The sequence below is a fragment of the Miniopterus schreibersii genome (genome assembly GCF_964146895.1).
Source record: "Miniopterus schreibersii genome assembly, contig: HAP1_SCAFFOLD_31, whole genome shotgun sequence".
Taxonomy (NCBI): domain Eukaryota; kingdom Metazoa; phylum Chordata; class Mammalia; order Chiroptera; family Miniopteridae; genus Miniopterus; species Miniopterus schreibersii.
The window spans coordinates 56513-76061 of record NW_027669848.1 but is presented as its reverse complement, the minus strand read 5'-3'; the positions used below and the strand labels follow the sequence as shown (position 1 = coordinate 76061).

Genomic DNA, 19549 nt, shown 5'->3' with positions numbered 1-19549 from the left:
CTGATGTGCATTAATTAGAATTAGACTCCGATACTAGGAGGATTTGGGACAAGCTTTGCTTTCCTGATGAAGGGATTGTCATTAGTTCCTAACAGATAGCAACATGTAGACCTAATCTTTACCATTTTACTTTCTCCAATCTCACACGTGTTCTTATAATTAGCTTGTTTTTGTTTTGCTTCATGTCGATATTCTAGATACAGGAAATAAAATTTCAGTCAGTTTTCTCCCTTCCAAGCACCCTACCTGTAACAAGAACCTTGAGGAGGCCTCAGGACCATCTGGGTGCTTGTTTCAAAGGCCTCACATGGGGACTGGGGAAGACCTGAGAGCCTGTTAGGACATGGATGTTACAGAATTTCAGTCTCATGAAAACATAAAATGTGCTAACCTGAGTATTTAGAATATGTGGTCATGGTTTATTATTTTTTGCCTTGAATTACCATCACCTTATAGTGCTGTTTCATAAATCAATCTGGGAAAAGTGAGACTTTGACTCCCCGTCTTGAAAGATGAACAAACCAGGCACCACGACAGAAAGGCTAATATTCCCAACAACTGGCTTTTGGAATTTTGTGACCCTTGGCTAATTTTGTTTTCCTTTATACATTTTTAAGCTGACTGTGGAGATAAATTGCCATAAGAGTCTTTGACATTTTATGTGAAGTGTTCAAAGACCAACAGGAGGCCAGCACTTATGAACTAGTACAACTTATTAAGCAATAATTGTATTTATTAAAGAAATACATGAAAATGGTTACATAAAATCAAATGGTTCCAAAAGTCTAAGTGAAAACTAGAGCGTCTCCTGATCTATCTCTCCCTAGCTTCAATTGTCTTTGATTATTCGGCTGAGTATAGATTTACCAGCCGGAAATATCTTCTCAGAATTTAAGGCATGAGTCTAGTTTTGTTTTCCTTTTACTCCTCTCCTTCCTTTCCTTCCAAGCATCTCAAATTTGGTGGGTCCAAAACCAAAATTAAACTCCATCAGAAAATCCCATTACCTCCAACTTCGAAATATATCCTGAATCACAATTTTTTCACTGTACTCAAGCCTCTGGTCCAAGTTACCATCATCTGTCACCTGGACTTCTAATTGGTCTTTCTGCTTCTGTATTTCTTTAAATTGTAAAATATTTAACAAACTGTATGTTGCTTTATACTTTTTACTACATAAGTATGAAGATCTCACACATAATTACAAGTATATGGAATTGGTTTAGGTGTTTAGCTTTCACTGGTCCTGTGCCTGTCAGCAACTTCTTAATGCAAACACCGGGGCCCTATCTAGCAGCTGAAGTGTGTTCAGCCCACACAGAGGGCAGGGAATTGATGGCCCTGGGAACAGCCCTCAAACAATGAGCAGGGGATAAATACTCCCGCTTCCTTCCCTCCGTTTCCCAGATATCTCACCAGTATTGAGCGTGGTACCCAGGGAGAGCCTGCTCACTGATCTTGAACTGGCTTACCTTCCTAGTTGCACTTTTCCACATACCACCTGGTGCTTTCACTTAAATTCTAGTCTTGGGATCTGCTTTTGGGGGAAATCCAATCTAAGACAGTAATGTATGCATTTTCCTGTCATTGGCCTTTTGGGTTGTTTTTAGTTTTTTACTATTACAAACAAGGATGTGACATATTTCTACAAGTCTCTTGATATGTATGCAGGTTTGCTCTTGGCATTTACCCGTGTGTGGAATTGCTGGGTCAAAGGGTATATTCATCTCCATCCTTCATAAATCTGGTCAACATTTTAAAAGGCTGAGTGTCAAGTACTGGTGAGAAGGCCACGTCTGGTACATGTGGAATGGTTCCTGTCTGCAGTTTTAATTTGCATTTCCCCAGTCACTAGTGGGGATATATGTCTGTGCACATATTCACAGCCTTGTCTCTCCTCTTCTCTAAGCGGCTTCTTTTTCTTATTAATATGTGAGTTCTAAAAACTCTGGACACTAACAATTTCCTGCTTGTGCTCCTTGCTCCATTGTTTTCTTGTGGTTTGTAAATCTTATGCAGTGTTATTTCTGTTTTTCTGTGTGATCTGCTTTTTTTTTTTCTCTATGAAAGATTTTTAGGAAATTTCTCTTTACTCCTGATGTTCTGTATCCTAATTGTACTGCTAAATGTAAAGGGCTCAATTTATTACCTTAATTAATTTTTCATGAAAATAAGCACATGATAGTTCAAAAAAGTCAAAGTACAATAGACATACCTAATGCACAAAATAACACACTCAACTGTGATACTGTCAGCAGTTTACAGCGTAATTTTCCCCACACTGAAAATTTTGGATACTAGTCTAAATTTTTAAAATGGTGCAACAAATGCTCTTGCGTCCGTCTCTTTGTTCAGGATTAATTTCTGGAAGTGGAAGTTCTGGATCCAAACCCAGGTTATTTTGAATTTTGATTGCTATTGCTAACTCTTACCCTAAAAAGTTTGTACCAATGTACAGGCAGAAAATGCTATTTCTTTGGATACCTAAAAATCCAAATATTTGCTAACATGATGGGTAAAACATGTTTTAATTTTTAATTATGTGAAGTTTATTTTCTAACCTACTAGTTTTGGTTTCTCACAATACCCATTCTCTTCGAGTTTTTCATTCTAGCCGCCTGCTTGTTGTGAGGTTACTTTTTTGTGTGAAGAGCAACCTATTCTTGTTCTATCACTAGAACATCCCAACGAGTTTTTAAAGGTCTCTGACCTTCTCTTTTAATCATAATGAAAGGAATCTCCTACCTGCCTCTTACTATGTCTGTGGAATGTGCTGCAGGAACTGAGTAAACAGAACTTTTTCAGAAGTGTGATGTGCAGAGAGAAATTCTGGTCCCTATTTCGATCTGCTTCTCTTTTAATACCTAAGTTCTAACTCATCTGGTTTATAACCCATTTCTGACATTTGGACAAATTTAGCTAGCTCCTTTCTTTATAGGCCTGGGTTTCAACTCATGCTATCAGGGGACTCTCTCATCGTGGTTTCTTGGTATATGTTACCCTAGGCTGGTGCTTGGGACGTAATCCTGGGCCCTTGATGGACATTCAGACAGTTATAGCAACAGATGTTTCACAAAGGGTATATGATGTAGCACCGTTAAGATTAATTTAACCAAATCTAGTTAAGATTAAAACTAATTAATAAAAATACATTGCTAGAAATAATTATCCAGATCTAGTCAACAGAAGTCTCTTTTTCTAATGTTAAATACATAATCGTTTGGAGGGGAGAGGGAACAGCTTGAAATGAACCAGAAAACACCTTCACATTACTTGTATTTTTCATAGACTTCAAATTTGTACTTAATGCCTTTCTCCTCCTGGACATCAGAAAGAACGCCTGGGTATCTGTAAAAGAAATATACATATAATTTTAAAATGTATCAATTAAAAAGACTTTTTTAAAAGAATTGTTTATTGATTTTTAGAGAGAGAAGGGAGAGGGAGAGGGAGAGAGAAACATCGATGTGAGAACGCAGCATCGATCAGCTGCCTCCTGCAAACCCTCTACTGGGGATCGAGTCAGAAATCTGGGCATGTGGCCCGACCAGGAATCGAACCAGGACCTCTTGGCTTCTGGGTCGACACTCAACCACTGAGCCACACTGGCTGGGTGGCAATGGTTTCTTAGGTCTAAGACCAAAAGGACAAGTGACCAAAGGAAAAACTGGACATCAAAAGTAAAACCTTTGTGCAACAAATGATACCATTTAGAAAGTGAAAAAAGAAATAAATGTAAATTTTTTTAAAAAGTGAAAAGATAATTCAAATAATGGGAGAAAATTTGTGAAGCAAGTACTGATACATACAGGGAGGGGCAACAGTAGGTTTACAGTTGTCCATATGGAAATAATGCGATAATTAATAAATAGTAATACAAGGATAAACTGTTTTGTGATTCACAACTATAAATCTGCTTTTGCCCACCCCTGTAGTACAACATGGATGAACTTCAAAAAGGTACGCTAAAAGAAAGCAGCCAATTCCAGAGGCATCTCTACAGAGACGGAAAACAGGCAGCTGGTTCCCAGGGCTCGGGGGGCGGGGTGGAGAATGGCTGCCGAGGGTGCACATTTTGTTTGTTTTGTTTTGAATCCTCACCTGAGGGTATCTTTCCGCTTTGAGAGAGAGGAAGGAAGAGGGGGGGAGAGACAGAGAGAGAAACACCGATAGGAGAGGCACACTGACGGGCTGCCTCCTGCACACGCCCCAACCAGGGCCAGGGATGAGGCCTGACACCAAGGTGCGTGCCCTCGGCAGGAATCAAACCCGGGGCCTTTCAGTCCGCAGGCCGGTACTCTAGCCAGTGAGCCAAACCGGCCAGGGCTGAGTACATGTTTTTTGGAAGGTGATGAAAATGTTCTAAACTTAGATTGTGGTGATCATTGCACAACTCTGCGAATATACTAAAACCATTGCATTATATACTTCCAGTGGGTGAATGTTGTGATTTATGAATCATTTCTCACTAAAGATCTTAAATTCTTCATTTCTAAGAGTCAGAGAGCCAGAATGGTGTTTAAGCTATCAAGGATCCTGAAGGGTCAGAGCTCTGGAGAGGCCTGACTGAGAACCGATGTGGAAAGGTATTCATGTGAAGCCAACTCACAGAATAACCTACTCTTTGCCAGGAGCAAAGAGAAAGAGAAGAAATGAGGGACAACAGAGATCAGTTTTCACATCATGTGACAATTGGCAACCTGAGCAGTGTAAGAAAATACATGAGGTGCAGCAAAGGAAAACACACGTATTTTTATGTAAACATATATGAAATCAGTAAGTGAGACTCTTCTATGTAGTCACCTTTGCAAACTATAAGCAAGAGCCTGAACTTCAGCTGTTCAGAGCTAGTTAAGAGGCCAAGAAAATCAGTCACACATTTCATTTGATTCAAGACTACTACCTATTACTCTATAAACTATCAATCTAAAGCTTAGCCACCCATTTATTCAGACTTGGCTTCTGAATGTTCTTTTGGGAGGTCTTGACAAAACAAACCCTCAAAGAACAATTGACTCAATTCAACTGAGAATATTTGAAAGAATCTGTTAAAAGCTAGTAAAAACTGTTGATATAATTAATCTTAAAGCTGAAAAGTGTTTTTAAACTAAAATGCTGTAAGTTTTCAAAATCAGGCAGTTTCATGCTAAAATCACAACACCGTAAAGCAAGGGTAATCTCTCCTTTCCATCTCCACCACTGCTAAGTCCCTTCGTCTTTCACCTGAACTACAGCAACTAACTGGTTTCCCAGCTTCACTCCTGTCCCCTCCGGTCCATTCTCCACAAACAGCTAGAGCATCGCTCAATTCAAAGCCCCCTAAACCTGCATTTGGCCTCACCCCTTTGGGTCTTCCCATTGCTCACAATGCCCTCAGCGGCTTTCAAGGCTCAGGAAACAGGCCCAGCTTGTTCCCATCACCGGGTCTCTGCACTGGCCATTTCTGGTTCCTGGAATGCTCTTCGCTGTTCTTTGCATGGCTGGCTTGTCATTTAGATTCTAATAACGGTACTGTTGTAATTAATCTAGCTATTAATCACAGGAAAGAAACAAAGGAAAGGAGAAATATTATAGGCATGTCATTTGGGCAGCTTCACTAGGAAGCTAAAACTTTATACTCCCCAGGGAGCCACTGGTCTATTCCCTAAAAATCGCTGAGGGAAGGGACAGGGAGAACAGACGCATGCCCAGTAAAGTTGGGGTGCCCTCGGGAAGGTACTTGCCTGTCAGTTACTCAAGGGCTTGAAATTTGGGATATTAAATTCCCTAAACAAAGGAGTCCACTCTCTTGGTTGACTCCTGGCTTACCAGGCCTTTGCTCCTGCTCCCCTGCACTCGCCCACGTGGCCCATGACCATGTGGGCCCCACACACAGTGGACTAATGCACTGCAAGTAGCCTGATGCTGAACTGCACCCGGCTGCAACATGGAGTGGAACTCTGGACACTGGCTTTGCTTCAGAAGTGTAACTGAAACCCCAGCTACACTTCTTCTATGACTGGAAACCCAGGTATGTAATTCCACCCAAATAAAAATCACTGATCCTCCTGTGTGAGTCGCGGAAAATTCTTTTTCTTGAGATATTGTAAGGACCCCGCCCCCAGTGCCCAGTGGGGAAGAGCATACCCCAATTTCCCCGATAACAGTGCAAACATCACTCTTCAGAGACGACTTCTCAGACCAACAGTATTTACATCACAGTACTTCAGGTCTCCACAAGGCAACTGCTAATGTTTATCTCCTGTCTGCAGCCCTCCCTCTCTGTGGCAAACACATGATCTGGTGAACACTGACTGCACCTGTTTTGGGAACTTGAACATTCCCAAGTCTGTTAAAGCAGAATTCCAATAATTTCTATAGTACGTGTCTATAAAACACATTACTACCCCAAATTTAATCTGAGAGACATACTCTTTCCTATAATTCTTAAACTAGAAATCCAGAAGTGCTTCGGAATAATTAGTAACATTTTACTTACTCTGAGAGAAGCTTATATTTCTCTAAATCAATTTCTGGAAAAAATGTGTCACTTTCAAATTCCTGCATGATCCTTGTCACAAACAGTCTAAGATGGCCTGGCTTGTTCATGGCTTCCTTTGAAATAAAACAAAAGTTTAAATTATATAGCAAGTTTGTACTAGATATGAAAGAATCCTATTTAAATATCCCATTCTTTACTTTGGAGCCCTGAAAAGTACGCCTTATTTATGTTGAGAATGGACTAATCATTATATATAATTATGAGAGTTAAAATATATTCTCACCTCTAGTTTCCCTACATGAACTCTTTTTTCATTTAAGTGTTCAGTTTTGTCTTTTTTCTTGGTGGTTGCTTAAGAATTAAGAACCTCAAACTATCTAATTATGGGCTATAGAAAAATTTACATATACATAAATGGATAAGATAGTATAAATTATAATGAAAACCTCAAGGGTATACTTGGTACATTTACACAAAGTTTAATAATGCTTTCATTTCCCAGGAGATAGTTATAACACTAGTAATTTATTCTGCTCTTGTTGCTAGTGATTATATTTGGTCTCATACTATTAATGACTTTTCTAACTATCACCTATAGTACTGTTGATTAAAAATCAACAGCCGGGCGTGGCTCAGCGGTTGAGTGTCAACCTAGGATCCAGGCGATCGGGGTTCGATTCCTGGTCAGGGCACATGCCCGGGTTGCGGGCTCGATCCCCAGTAGGGGCGTGCAGGAGGCAGCTGATCAATAACTCTCTCATCATTGATGTTTCTGTCTCTCTCTCTTTTCCTCTCTCTGAAATCAATAAAGATATTTAAAAATATACGTGTATATATATTAAAAATCATGAGTCCCAAAAAAGAAAAAACAATATATACTTACATATATATATATATATATATATATAATTTCAAGTGTTTGTTATCTTTAAAATTCCAAATAAGGGCACAGAACAAATTTTACTTTTTATTTTCAATATTACAGTTTATAGTATTACATTGTTTATTCTCTTGCCCCAAACAAATAAATATTCTACCAATTCTTGCTGTATCAAAATTTAGGAAAATTGAATAGGACCAACCCCACAGCATGTGAAAGTCTGTAGCAAAGGCAATGCTTTTTGGCAAACCTTTTCTGTAAAGGGTCAGAGAGTAAATCTTTTAGGCTTTAGGGCCACAAGGTTTCTCTTACCATTTAGGCAAAAGCAGCCACAGACAATACTAAGCCGACGGCCATATTCCAGTGAATACATGTTCCAGTGAAACTTTATTTACAAAAGCAACTGAGTAGGCCCACGTTGGCCCACGAGAAGAGAAGCCTGAATGTTCTACAAATGTTGAGATATGAGGTAGGTGATAATGCAGAATTATAACTTAGAGATTACACTTCCTTACCTACTATATGTAGATCTATCAAATTATATAGATGAATTTAATTTGAAGTATTTATATTGTTTAAAAGGTTATAGAAAAAGGAACATAACAGTTTTTGTAATCCCAGCTCAGATCCTGGTACGCCTCTTCTCAGGTAACTCCAGTACACATGCTCCCACAAGCCCCCAAAGGTAGGGGCTGCTTTTTCCCTTCCCATAAATATTAATCTTTCATGAGTACTTTAAAATTAGAGTACGAAAATTCCTTTTGTTTTCCTCAAAATTTTTGAAAGCTGGAAGTCATTTGGTGTCAAGAACAAGGAATATTTTCTCTTTTACCTACTGTTTTCCCTTATGAAATAAAATAATTTAATACTTTTCCCTTGCCCTCACACTGTATGAAAATTGTTGAGGTAGAGTTTTCTGTTTTTAACAAATTCATATACATCTGGTCAGTGTACATCAGCTGGGAGCCCATCACTGTCTTAGGAAGAGACGTAGTTTTCCTTGGAGAAAAGGGGTAACTCAGCGTCTCAGGGTATCCAGGGAGTAGAAAACAGTGCAGCCCCAGTATGTTTCAAAGGGAAGGATTTACAATGTTTTAAAACTGGAAACATCAACTATTTTGAATTGGAAATAAACTGATAAAGACTTAAAAACTTACTTTTACATTTTTATTTAGTTTGCATGATAGCATCAAAAACGAAGAATTCATATTGACAATATGTCTAACTGACAGCAGGGAAATGTGCTTCCTTCGCTTGTGACCTGATAGTACAGACACAGGGGAGTCGAAAGGAAGCAGAGGGAACACTCTGTTCACAGGTAACTTTACTTACCTTGTAAACAGAGCTGCCTCCTATTATCCAAACCATGTCCACTTTATTTGTTAATTCTGGTTCCTCAAGAAGTTTTAAGGCATCATCCAGACTTTTGGCAAGAAAATGTGCTCCTTTTGGAGGTTCCCTGAGGTTAAGGGAAAGAATTACAATTTCTACAAAAGCCATCGACACTAGGCAGATAATCTGTACAGGAAGCAATAATTTAAAAACTAAAGTCATCATAAATGTGAATCCTTTCAACAAAAAACAGTTAACAGCAGTATTGCCTATGACCAATAATTTAACCCACATTTGTGTATGTATGGTCCACAAGGAATAAAAACACAAAAAATACTTCTCTCAAGATATTTATTGCAGAAAAACCTCAGAAGAATAGTTGTCTCTGGAGGGATGAAGTAAAGATTACTGGGAAGGGGAATGAGGAAACTTTCTGGGGGTTATGGTAGCGTTCTGTATCTTTGATATGGGTTCTACAGGTGCATATATTTGTTGTAACTTAGGGAATGTACACTTAAGACTTGTATGCTTCACAGTACATAATTATCTCAAAAGGAAAAAGTGTAAAGAAATACTGAACTGTAGTTAATGACGTATATGGTAAAATATTTAGGGGAAAACATACTAATGTCTGCAATTTACTTCGAAATGCATAAAAAGAACAAGACTAACGGATTGATGGATGGGTGATAAAACAAGCAGAGCAAAATGTTCAAATGGCAAGATCTATGTGGTGGGTACACAAGTGTTTGCCGCAAAGTTTTTTACATTTCAAAGTTTCATGACAAAATGTTGGAAAAAGTAAAATGCTTGAATGAATAGTTTCCAGTGATATTCAAACTGTTACTATGTGGCGCGCGGGGAAAGGAGGTTCACATTCCGAATAATACAGAGAAGGGTGAGCACTAAACACGGAGCATGTCAGGGTTTCTGTCATTAACAAGTAAAGTGCCACGGAAAGTCCCAGATGGGGGCGGACCGAGGGGAAGCCACACGGACTCTCTCCTGGACCAAGCTGGAATGACAACTGAACTATAGAAAAACCACCCTGAATATCGAATTGCAACTGAGGACGAGCTGGACAGCACCCCACAGCCAAGGAGGAAAAGGGGAGACCCCACAGAGACGGGTAGGAAGTGCAGAGGCACCAGAGGGCTGGCTGGGCTCCCAGAGGCAGCAGCTGAAGGTCCAGAGGGAGATCTCAGCTGTGGGGGGTTCCCACTGAGGACTCTGGGGCCTAAATACCAGGCTGGGCTCCCCAGCCCAGAGCATCAGACCTGAGACAGGTGCCCCCATAACATCTAGCTGTGAAAAGCATCCAGGTTTCTATCTGCCAGGGAGAGAACGCCTGGAACTGCAGGCACCCTCTTAAAGAGCCAACACACAAAGTTTCATGTGCAGTCACTCACCTTGGGCTACAACAGAGGGAGGGCAGAGTGGACTGCAGCTGTGTGAGGAGAAGCTAGGGCTGTGGGCCCTGGAGATAGAGATCAGAGGGCATCCCTCAGGACTCCTGTGCCTAGTCATTCCCACATACTGCAGAGGACATCTTTCTCAGACAGACACTTACCTTCAAAGCAGCTTTTGCATGGGGGGAAAGCAATTGCCCCAACCAGCTGGAAAACCTCTGGCCCCACCCTGTGGAGATTCTACAGCCTGAAGCTCATTAAGAGGCTGAATAACAGCCTTTGGGTGCTTTGAGTCTTTGCCTGATTTGCTTCCGGACCCAGGGCTTGGAAAAGCAGATGTTGGTGTGCGTCTTGATCCTGTCCAAACACACCCCCAGACCCAGCAGAGAGAACCACAAGCTGCGGCCAGTCACAAACAGCATCGGACATTGGCCCGCACCAGAGACCATCTAAAAGACTGGGAGTCCTAGCAGATCTACCTAATACATAGAAACAAATCCAAACAGGCAGCCAAAATGGGAAGATAAATAAAGCCCCAAATGAAAGGATTCTCCAGAAGAAGAGCTAAATGAAATGGACACAAGCAATCTATCAGATATAGAGTTCAGAATACTGATTGTAAGGCTCCTCAACAGCACGAGAAAAAATATGGAAACTATAAAGAAAATTAAGAATGACATAGTAGAAATAAAAAATATATTGGAAGGAATAAATAGCAGATTAAGGGAAACTGAGGATAAGATTAGCAAATTAGAAGACAGGGTAACACCCGACCAGGCATGACTCAGCAGTTGAGCACTGACCTAGGATCCAGGGGATTGCGGTTTGATTCCCAGTCAGGGCACATGCCCAGGTTGCAGGCCCAATCCCCAGCAGAGGGCATGCAGGAGGCAGCTGATCAATGACTCTCTCATTACTGATGTTTCTCTCTCCCTCTCTTCCTTCCTGTCTCTGAAATCAATAAGATATATTTAGGGGGGAAAAAAAGGGTAGAAAAAAATCACTCAATCAAGAACCAAAAAAAAAAATAGAATAAAAAACAGGAGGACATGAAACGTAACAATATTCACATCATAGGAGTGCCAGAAGAGGTTGAAAGTAAGCAAGGGTTAGAGAACCCGTTTGAAGAAATAATGGCAGAAAACTTCCCTAACCTGGTCAAGGAAAAAGTGACACAAGTTCAGGAGGAACGGAGAGTCTCAAGCAAGAAGAATCCAAAGAGGCCCACACCCAGACACATCATAATTAAAATGCCAAAAATTCAAGACAAAGAGAGAATCTTAAAGGCAGCAAGAGAAAAAGCAAGCTGTTACCTACAAAGGGGCTCCCATTAGGCTGTCAGCTGATTTCTCCTCAGAAACTCTACAGGCCAGAGGGAATGACATGAAGTATTCAAGGTAATGCAAAGCAAGGATCTGAAACCAAGACTACTCTATCTAGCAAGGCTATCATTCAAAATAAATGGTGAAATAAAGAGCTTCCCAGACAAAAAAAAAAAACACGCTAAAGGAGTTTATCACTACCAAACCAGCATTGCAAGAAATGTTAAAGGGACTGCTGTAATTAGAAGTTGAACTAGAGAGGAGAAACATAGGCATAAACAAATAGAATGGCAATAGATAAGTACCTATCAATAATAACTTTATATATAAATGGATTAAATGCGCCAACCTAAAGACATAGAGTAGCTGAATGGATAAGAAAACATGACCTAAATATATGCTGTCTACAAGAAACCCACCTCAGAACAAAAGACTCCGACAGGCTGGGGGGGGAAAACACAATACAAAAAACTTCTAGAGGACTTTAAAGGAGAGATCAACAGCAATACAATCACAGTAGGGGAGTCTCTACAAGTTCAAGGTGAAAATCATATCAAGCATCTCCTCGGACATTTACACCATGGAATACTACGCAGCTGTAAAAATGAAGGCTCTCTTACCCTATGAGACAGCATGGAGGAACCTGGAGAGTATTATGCTAAGTGAAATAAGTCAGACAGAGAAAGACAAGTACCACATAATCTCACTCATATGTGTAATCTAATGAACTAAACCAATGAACAAAATAGATCCAGAGACATAGAAGTACAGAACAGACTGATGAATCTCAGAGGGAAAGCAGGGGGTGGCGGGTGGGGAGAGATTAACCTAAGATCTTAGATGCTTATGTGCATAACCCATGGAGACAGACAATAGTGGGGTGAAGGCCTGCGGGGAGGGGTACAGGGTGGAGTGGATCAATGGGGGAAAAATGAGGGACATCTGTAATTCTTTCAATAAAGAGAATCTGATGGTAAGACCACAAAAATATTACATCATGAAATGATAATTTTTGGATTGAACATCAGTTATAACATCTTATTTCATGGAGGCAATTTTAGATTTTTTAAAGATGCTGTCAAAGCTACAACATTGCAGTAAAGCTTCTTAATTTAATTTCTGGTCCCAAAGACCTTTAAAAAATGCTTTATTGAGAGAAATCACATACTATACAATTTACCTTTGCAAGGCGTACAATTCAGTTAACTTTTCAGTATGTTCATTGAGCTGTATAACCATCACCACCGTCTACTTTCAGAACATTTCCATCACCCTGAAAGGAAGCCCGGTGCTTATTATCAGGTATCCCCGCTTCCACCCCCTCTCTCCAGGGATTTGCCTATTCTGGACATTTGATAGAAAGGGCATCGTGTGGTCTGCTGTGTCTGGCCGTTTCAGTTGGCACACTGTTTTCAAAGTTCATCTGTGCTGTAGCATATCTTGGCACGTAATCCTTTTTGTGGAGGAATAAATATTCCATTGTATGGATATAGCACATTTTGTTTATTGTTCCTCAGTTGATGGACATTTGGGATGTTTCCAATTTCTAGATGTTATGAATGATGCTGCTGTGAACATCTGTGTACAAGTTTTTGTGTGGTCATATGTTTTCATTTATCTTCGGTATATACCAAGGAGAATTGCTGGTTCATATAACTCTGTTTACCCTTTTGAGAAAGTGCCAATCTGTTTTCCAAATGTAGCTGTAGAGCATTCCTTTTAAAGCCACACTTGATAGTCTAGAAAGCCATGGAAAAGCATTTTTCCCCTATAACTTATTAAGTAAATAGTTACCCTGAATAGCTAGTACGGGCCAGCAAATCTGGGGATTATCTTGAGGATTCAATTTCTTCTCACACAGGGGAGAGGGTGGTGGTGAAAGATTGTCTCTGAAAACTTACAGGAGCAATAGTGATTCACATGTGTAAATCTCTCCCCTTTTATCTGGACCCAGCAGTGCCTGCTACATAGCAGGTGCTCAGGACATGTATAGAACTGACCAGCAATTGACCAGGGAAGCAGAAGGCAGGATAAAAAATAAACTTTAAATTTTTTTCCTGATATCCCTATTTCCTTAGCATGCTTGATAATAAAGACTTTAAATTTTCTCTCTGCCTATAAATAAAAAGTGAAATACACCAATAAATGTTATATATAAACATATAATAAACAGCCAAACCCAATTACACATACCCCAGATGGGTCATAAAAAAGAAATCAGACTCATCATTTGAGGAGATTTGCTGTCTCAACTGAACATCTCTCCCACTGAGATTTCTTTATGTTTGTTTTAGCTCAAGCTAGCCATAAATAAACTTGAGTAGTATTCAAGAATATATTAAGGAGTCTCTAGAAATGACAATACAGTCTGTCAATTTGGATTTACCAAGTATAGAGATAATCAGAATATCCTAGCAACCAGGAGAAAGAGAACAGAATGAAGACTGAGGCAGGTGGCAAGATCCACATCAACATATTCCCCATCACTCAAAGACAAGCAATGTACATATTCTGGTACACTTTCTTCCAGGTTTTTACCTATGCCATTCTAGGAGGGATCTGGGAGAAAATCTATAGAACCCCAAACCCCCTTAGCCTACAGTTGTGCAATGTTTTTTCCTTCCTGTGGTGTGATGGTCTTTGGTGTGTTCACTTGGCTAGGAAATAGTCCTTAGTTAGTCAGACACTAATCCAGGTGTTGCTGTGAAGGTATTTTATAGATGTGATTCAAGTTGATAATTGGATGACTATAATCAGGGTGGGCCAGATTCAATCCGTTGAAAGGCCTTAAAAACAGATCTGAGACGTCCCTGAAGAAATTTCAGCTGTAGACATCAGCTTCAGCCCTTGAAGAGTGGTAGCCTCCCCTTCCTGATGGCCTACCCTACAAATTCTGGACTTGCCAGCCCTCACAACTGTGTAATCCACTTCCTTGTAAGATATTTTTATGATTATATTAGTAGTTTAAGAAACAATCAGCGTGCCAATCCCAAACTTTTCCTTAAGGTCTAATTCAGGCCAACTACCCCCAAACAGACCCTTGAAGTTCAGAAAATTATTTTATTGGGTTAGGACCAATGTAAACGCCAAAAAATATGGAAATCAGAATGTCACTTCACGGGTAGTTTTAATGCTGTTAACTACCACCCCAGCTGCCCACACCTCTTTCAAGTTCATTTCCAGGCATCAGGAACTAACTATATTGGCCTCAAGGACAGGAAAATTCCTAGCAGAGGCCAACTGCACATACTCCCTTCTTCTAGGATCCCTAGGACCATTTCAATACTTCGAAATTTATTTGCAGACACAGGATAAAGAACAGAAGTACAAAATACTATTTGGGTTTTGAGGAAAACTAGAGTACAAGAATATGACAGTTTTTTGCCCATTTTAAAATTTATCCTGCTGCATTTAGGACTGAGTCTAGGGAAATGATAGCAACTTCATTTTGGCAAGTCCCAAAACATATGTATTTTGATTTTATGTACAACTGACAAGTTATTAATTTATATTATATAACTGATATTTGACCCTACTAAATTGAATTGAATTCAGGGAAACATGCAATTCTGTTACCATAGTGAGATTTAATGTAACTTTTTAAGACTCATCATTTGAGGAGAATTGAAACCACTCACTTGAGCAGCAGAATAAGTTATAACTGCTTATTCATTTCCTATAATCACCTAGTGATATTAAGCATCTTCATCAATAGCTACATTTATAGTATTTTACTTTGTCATATACTGACCCCAACATAAGAAGTGGCACATGGTTTTCATGTGGTGAAGGTGTACTTACTTGAGTTCTCTACTGAGAACTAAATTAATCCTGTCCTTTAAAGGTCGATTCTTCTCGGGAATGGAGAACCAGGTCTTCCTACCCATAATCACCAAATTCTGCTTACCTATAAAATCACATAGAAAGAATAGATATATTTTGGGAATATACATATATATTTTCATACATTTATATTTATGCATATATAATCACATTGACCTCTAGTGGATCTGCTTTAAAAAAATTAAAATTTTTAACAGCTTTACCAAAATTTACCATTTATCACTCATTATCTAAATATAGTAATTATTTTTCCCTTTGACTTTATCCAACTTATATTCAATATAGTTTTAATCAGTCATGTATAACATAGTTGTGAAAAGCAAAGATTCAGAGTTCAAATGCTCCAGGGGAACGTATGCTGTTACCTACTACACAGGTCCTGCTAATCTTCTGGCCTTACTATCCATACCTATGAAATGGGGATAACATATAGCTCCTGCTTTAGGATTGTGGGGACTGAAGCCTTAGACAATGTTTGACATCTAAAAAGTGTTGTTTAACTGTTTGATAATAACAGTACTCACATTTGTGTACTTTGTAGGTTTAAATTAAGAGCCATACTTAAAAAATAACTGCTTAATATTCCACTCAATTAGCTGAAAATACTTTCAAGTTGTGCCTCTTTCCTTAAAACTTTTATACACATAGCTTCCATTTCTGGTTTAATTATTTAGGAGAAAAAAGTTTGTGAGTCAGATATCCAGATCAAAGGAACGTACACATTTATAATCACTGAATTAGAGTGACTTTATAATCAAACTAACATGTGCAGAGACAATCCTAAAGACTCCACCAAAAAACTATTAGATTTAATAAATGAATTCAGCAAGGTAGCAGGATTAACATCCAGAAATCGATGCCATTTTTATACACCAATAATGAACTGTCAGAAGGGGAAACTAAAAAAACAATACTATTTACCATTGCAACAAAAAAATTAAGATACTTAAGAATAAATTTAACCAAGGAGGTAAAGGACCTGTACTCGGAAAACTACAGGATGTTGCAAAAAGAGAGGAAGATATAAACAAGTGGAAGAATATGCTGTGTTCATGGATCAGTAGAGTTAACATCATTAAAATGTCCATACTGCACAGAGCAATCTATAGATTAAATGCAATCTCAATTAAAATACCAACGGCATATTTCACAGATCTAGAACAAACTCTTTGAAAATTTATATGGAACCAAAAAAGACCTGGAGTAGCCACGGCAATCTTGAGAAAGAAGAACAAAGTTGGTGGGATCACAATACCAGATATACTACAAAGTCACTGTAATCAAAACAGCCTGGTAGTGGCACAAGAACAGACATGTAGATTAGTGGGACAGAACAGAGAACCCAGAAATCGACCCAAGCCATTACGCTCAATTAATATTTGACAAAGGAGGCAAGAACATACAATGGAGTAAAGACAGTCTCTTCAATAAATGGCACTGGGAAAATTGGACAGGTACATGCAAAAAAATGAAACTAGATCACCCACTTACACTATACACAAAAACTCAAAATGGATAAAAGACTTAAATGTAAGATGTGCAACCATAAAAATCCTAGAAGAAAACATAGGCAGCAAAATCTGAGAATCCCTCATAGCAACATGTTTGCCGATATATCTCCTAGGGCAAGAGAAACAAAGGAGAAAATAAACAAATGGGACGGCACCAAACTAAAAGGCTCCTGCACAGCAAAAGAAACCATCAATAAAACGAAAAGGGAGCCCACTGTATGGGAGAACATATTTGCCAATGACACACCTGATAAAGGGTTAATATCAAAAATATATAAGGAACTCACACAACTTAACAAAAGGAAGACAAACTATCCAATTAAAAAATGGGCAAAGGACCTAAATAGACATTTCTCCAAAGAGGACACACAGATGGCCAAGAGACATGAAAAAATGCTCAACGTCACTAATCATCAGAAAGATGCAGATTAAAACCACAATGAGGCATCACTTCACACCTGTCAGAATGGCTCCATCAACAAGTCAACAAACAACAGGTGCTGGCGAGGGTGTGGAGAAAGGGGACCCTAGTACACTGCTGGTGGGAATGCAGACTGGTGCAGCCACTGTGGAAAACAGTATGGAGTTTCCTCAAAAAGTTAAATATGGAATTACCATGTGACCCAGCGATCCCACTTCTAGGAATATATCCTAAGAAACCGGAAACAGCAATCAGAAAGAACTTATGCACTTTTATGTTCATAGCAGCGCAGTTTACAATAGCTAAGATCTGAAAACAGCCCATATGCCCATCAGATGAATGGATAAAAAAGCTGTGGGACATTTACACCATGGAATACTACGCAGCTGTGAAAAAGAAGCATCTTTTATTCTTTGGGACAGCATGGAGGGACCTGGAGAATATTACGCTAAGTGAAAATAAGCCAGGCAGAGAAAGACAAATATCACATCATCTCACTCATATGTGGACTCTAATGAACAAAATAAACAGATGAACAAAACAGACCCAGAGACATAGAAGCATGGAACAGACTGAGGGATCTCAGTGGGAAGGTGGGGATGGGGGAGTGGGCAGGGAGAGACTAATCAAAGAACTTACATGCTTACATGCATAACCCATGGACACAGACATTGGTCTGGGGAAGGCCTGCGGGTAGGGCAGATCCGGGGTGGAGGGGATCAATAGGGGGAAAGGGGGACATCTGTAATACTTTCAACAATAAAAATAAATTTAAAAGATAATAGAAACAAAAAAAGCAGTAATGTTTACAAACTAGCAAGACTAGGCATTTTTCCATATTTTGTTTCCTATTACCAGACTACTTAGGATTCTTTGTTCTATTTTAAAGATATTTTTATTGATTTTTAGAGAGGGAGAGGAAGAGAGAGAGGACCTGGACAGGCTGCCTCCTGCCCGCCCCCTACCAGGGATCCAGAATCCAGCCGGAAACCCAGGGCCCGTGTCCTGACCTGGAGTCCAGCTCACTGGGCCACAGCAGCAAGGGCCAGGGGCTTAGGGCTCTAGAGGGTGGTTCACTTCAGCCCTTCAGCTTCAAGCTCTTGCCATCTTGTCTCTACCAATGATCTAAGTGCCAAGGCCGAGAACTTGTGTCTGTTCCGTTAAAGTTATGCTGCACCTGCTCCTTCCTATTTCCCTGTTTACTCTGCTATTCCTCCTCCTGCGACCAGATATACATCGAAGGTTTTATTTTTTAAATGTTTTTTCATTGGCTTTAGGGAGAGACCAAACATCGACTCCGCCGGCCGCCTCCTGCGCGCCCCCTGCTGGTCCCAGCCCGCAGCTTCCGGCGCAGGGCCGCGCTCCGCCCGAGCAAACCGGCCGCGCTGCGCCTCAGGTGTCAGGTGGGTCCCCCGACCGCAGAGCCTTTTCCTTGGCTGTCCACTTCTTCCAGTGTCCGAGCTACCTGTGCCCCAATGTCCCACAAGCACCTCGAAACCGCTGCGATCGCATCCCCCAGCTCTCGGCGTCGCTCTGAACGTCCCCACCTCAAACCGAGGGCCAGGAGCCGGGCGCGGACTCGCCGCCCGCCGCCCCCGCCCGAGGCCTCGTCTCGCCCCGCGCCAAGCGCCACCCAGCGGCCACTCCGGCCCAGGGCCTCAACTGCACGCGACCCGCGTAAAATCTCAAAGCCCGTTTAAAACGAGGAATGAGGACTGGGAACGGCACACAGATCAGTGTGGAGACAGAAGCTCCCGGACGACCGTGGGGAACCACGCTTGGGTCGAGTCTGCGCTGGGAGGCCCTCGGGAGCCCGCCGCCGGTCCCGTCACCTGCTGCCGCGGCGGCGGTCATCCTCTGGAAGTAGGCGAACTCCTGCCTGCAGGACGAGAGCGCGGCGTCACTCGGCGCCCCTCCCGCGGGCTCCAGTCCCGGCCGGGCGCGGGCGCGGGGGGGCTCTGCGGGGCGGGCGCCCCGGGGCAGGCCGGGGAAAGGCCGCCCTCCCGCCTCCCGGCCTCCGGCGCGGACGGCAGACCGGCTCGGCTCCGGGCGGCTGGGTCCCAAGTCCACCCCCCGCCCCCCGCGGCCAGCCGGGCCGGCGCCGCCCGGCAGGGGCCCCGGCAGAGGGCGGCTCGCACCGCAGCCCGGCGCGGCAGGTACCTGAGCGGGGGCCAGGGCAGGTCCCCGGCCTTGCCGATGCCCATGTTCTGGGACACGGCGACGATGCAGTTCAGGGTCCGAGCCATGCGGGCCGCACCCCCCGCTCGGAGATCGCCGGCCGCCGCGCAGATCAAGCCTGGCGCGAAGCTGGCGCGGCCCGCCCCTCGGCCCCATTTGCTGCGCGACGCCC

General features: G+C 41.4%; 1 protein-coding gene across 3 annotated transcripts; it reads right to left on the bottom strand.

Annotated features, from left to right (window-relative positions):
* Positions 1–712: 712 nt before the first annotated feature.
* Positions 713–19544, bottom strand: LOC308552028 (dihydrofolate reductase). Of its 3 annotated transcripts, none has more exons than XM_081162992.1 (6): positions 19360–19544; positions 19032–19078; positions 15226–15331; positions 8694–8820; positions 6479–6594; positions 713–3348 (listed from the first exon to the last, which is right to left on the bottom strand). In XM_081162992.1, exons 1-6 carry the CDS (start codon positions 19443–19445, stop codon positions 3270–3272), a joined length of 561 nt encoding a protein of 186 aa, XP_081019118.1. In that variant the 5' UTR covers positions 19446–19544; the 3' UTR covers positions 713–3269. The 3 variants fall into 3 exon arrangements, with proteins under 3 accessions (XP_081019118.1, XP_081019119.1, XP_081019120.1); XM_081162993.1 differs by having other exon boundaries at positions 18210–19078; positions 19360–19491; XM_081162994.1 differs by lacking the exon at positions 19032–19078 and having other exon boundaries at positions 19360–19531.
* Between the last annotated feature and the right edge of the window lie 5 nt (positions 19545–19549).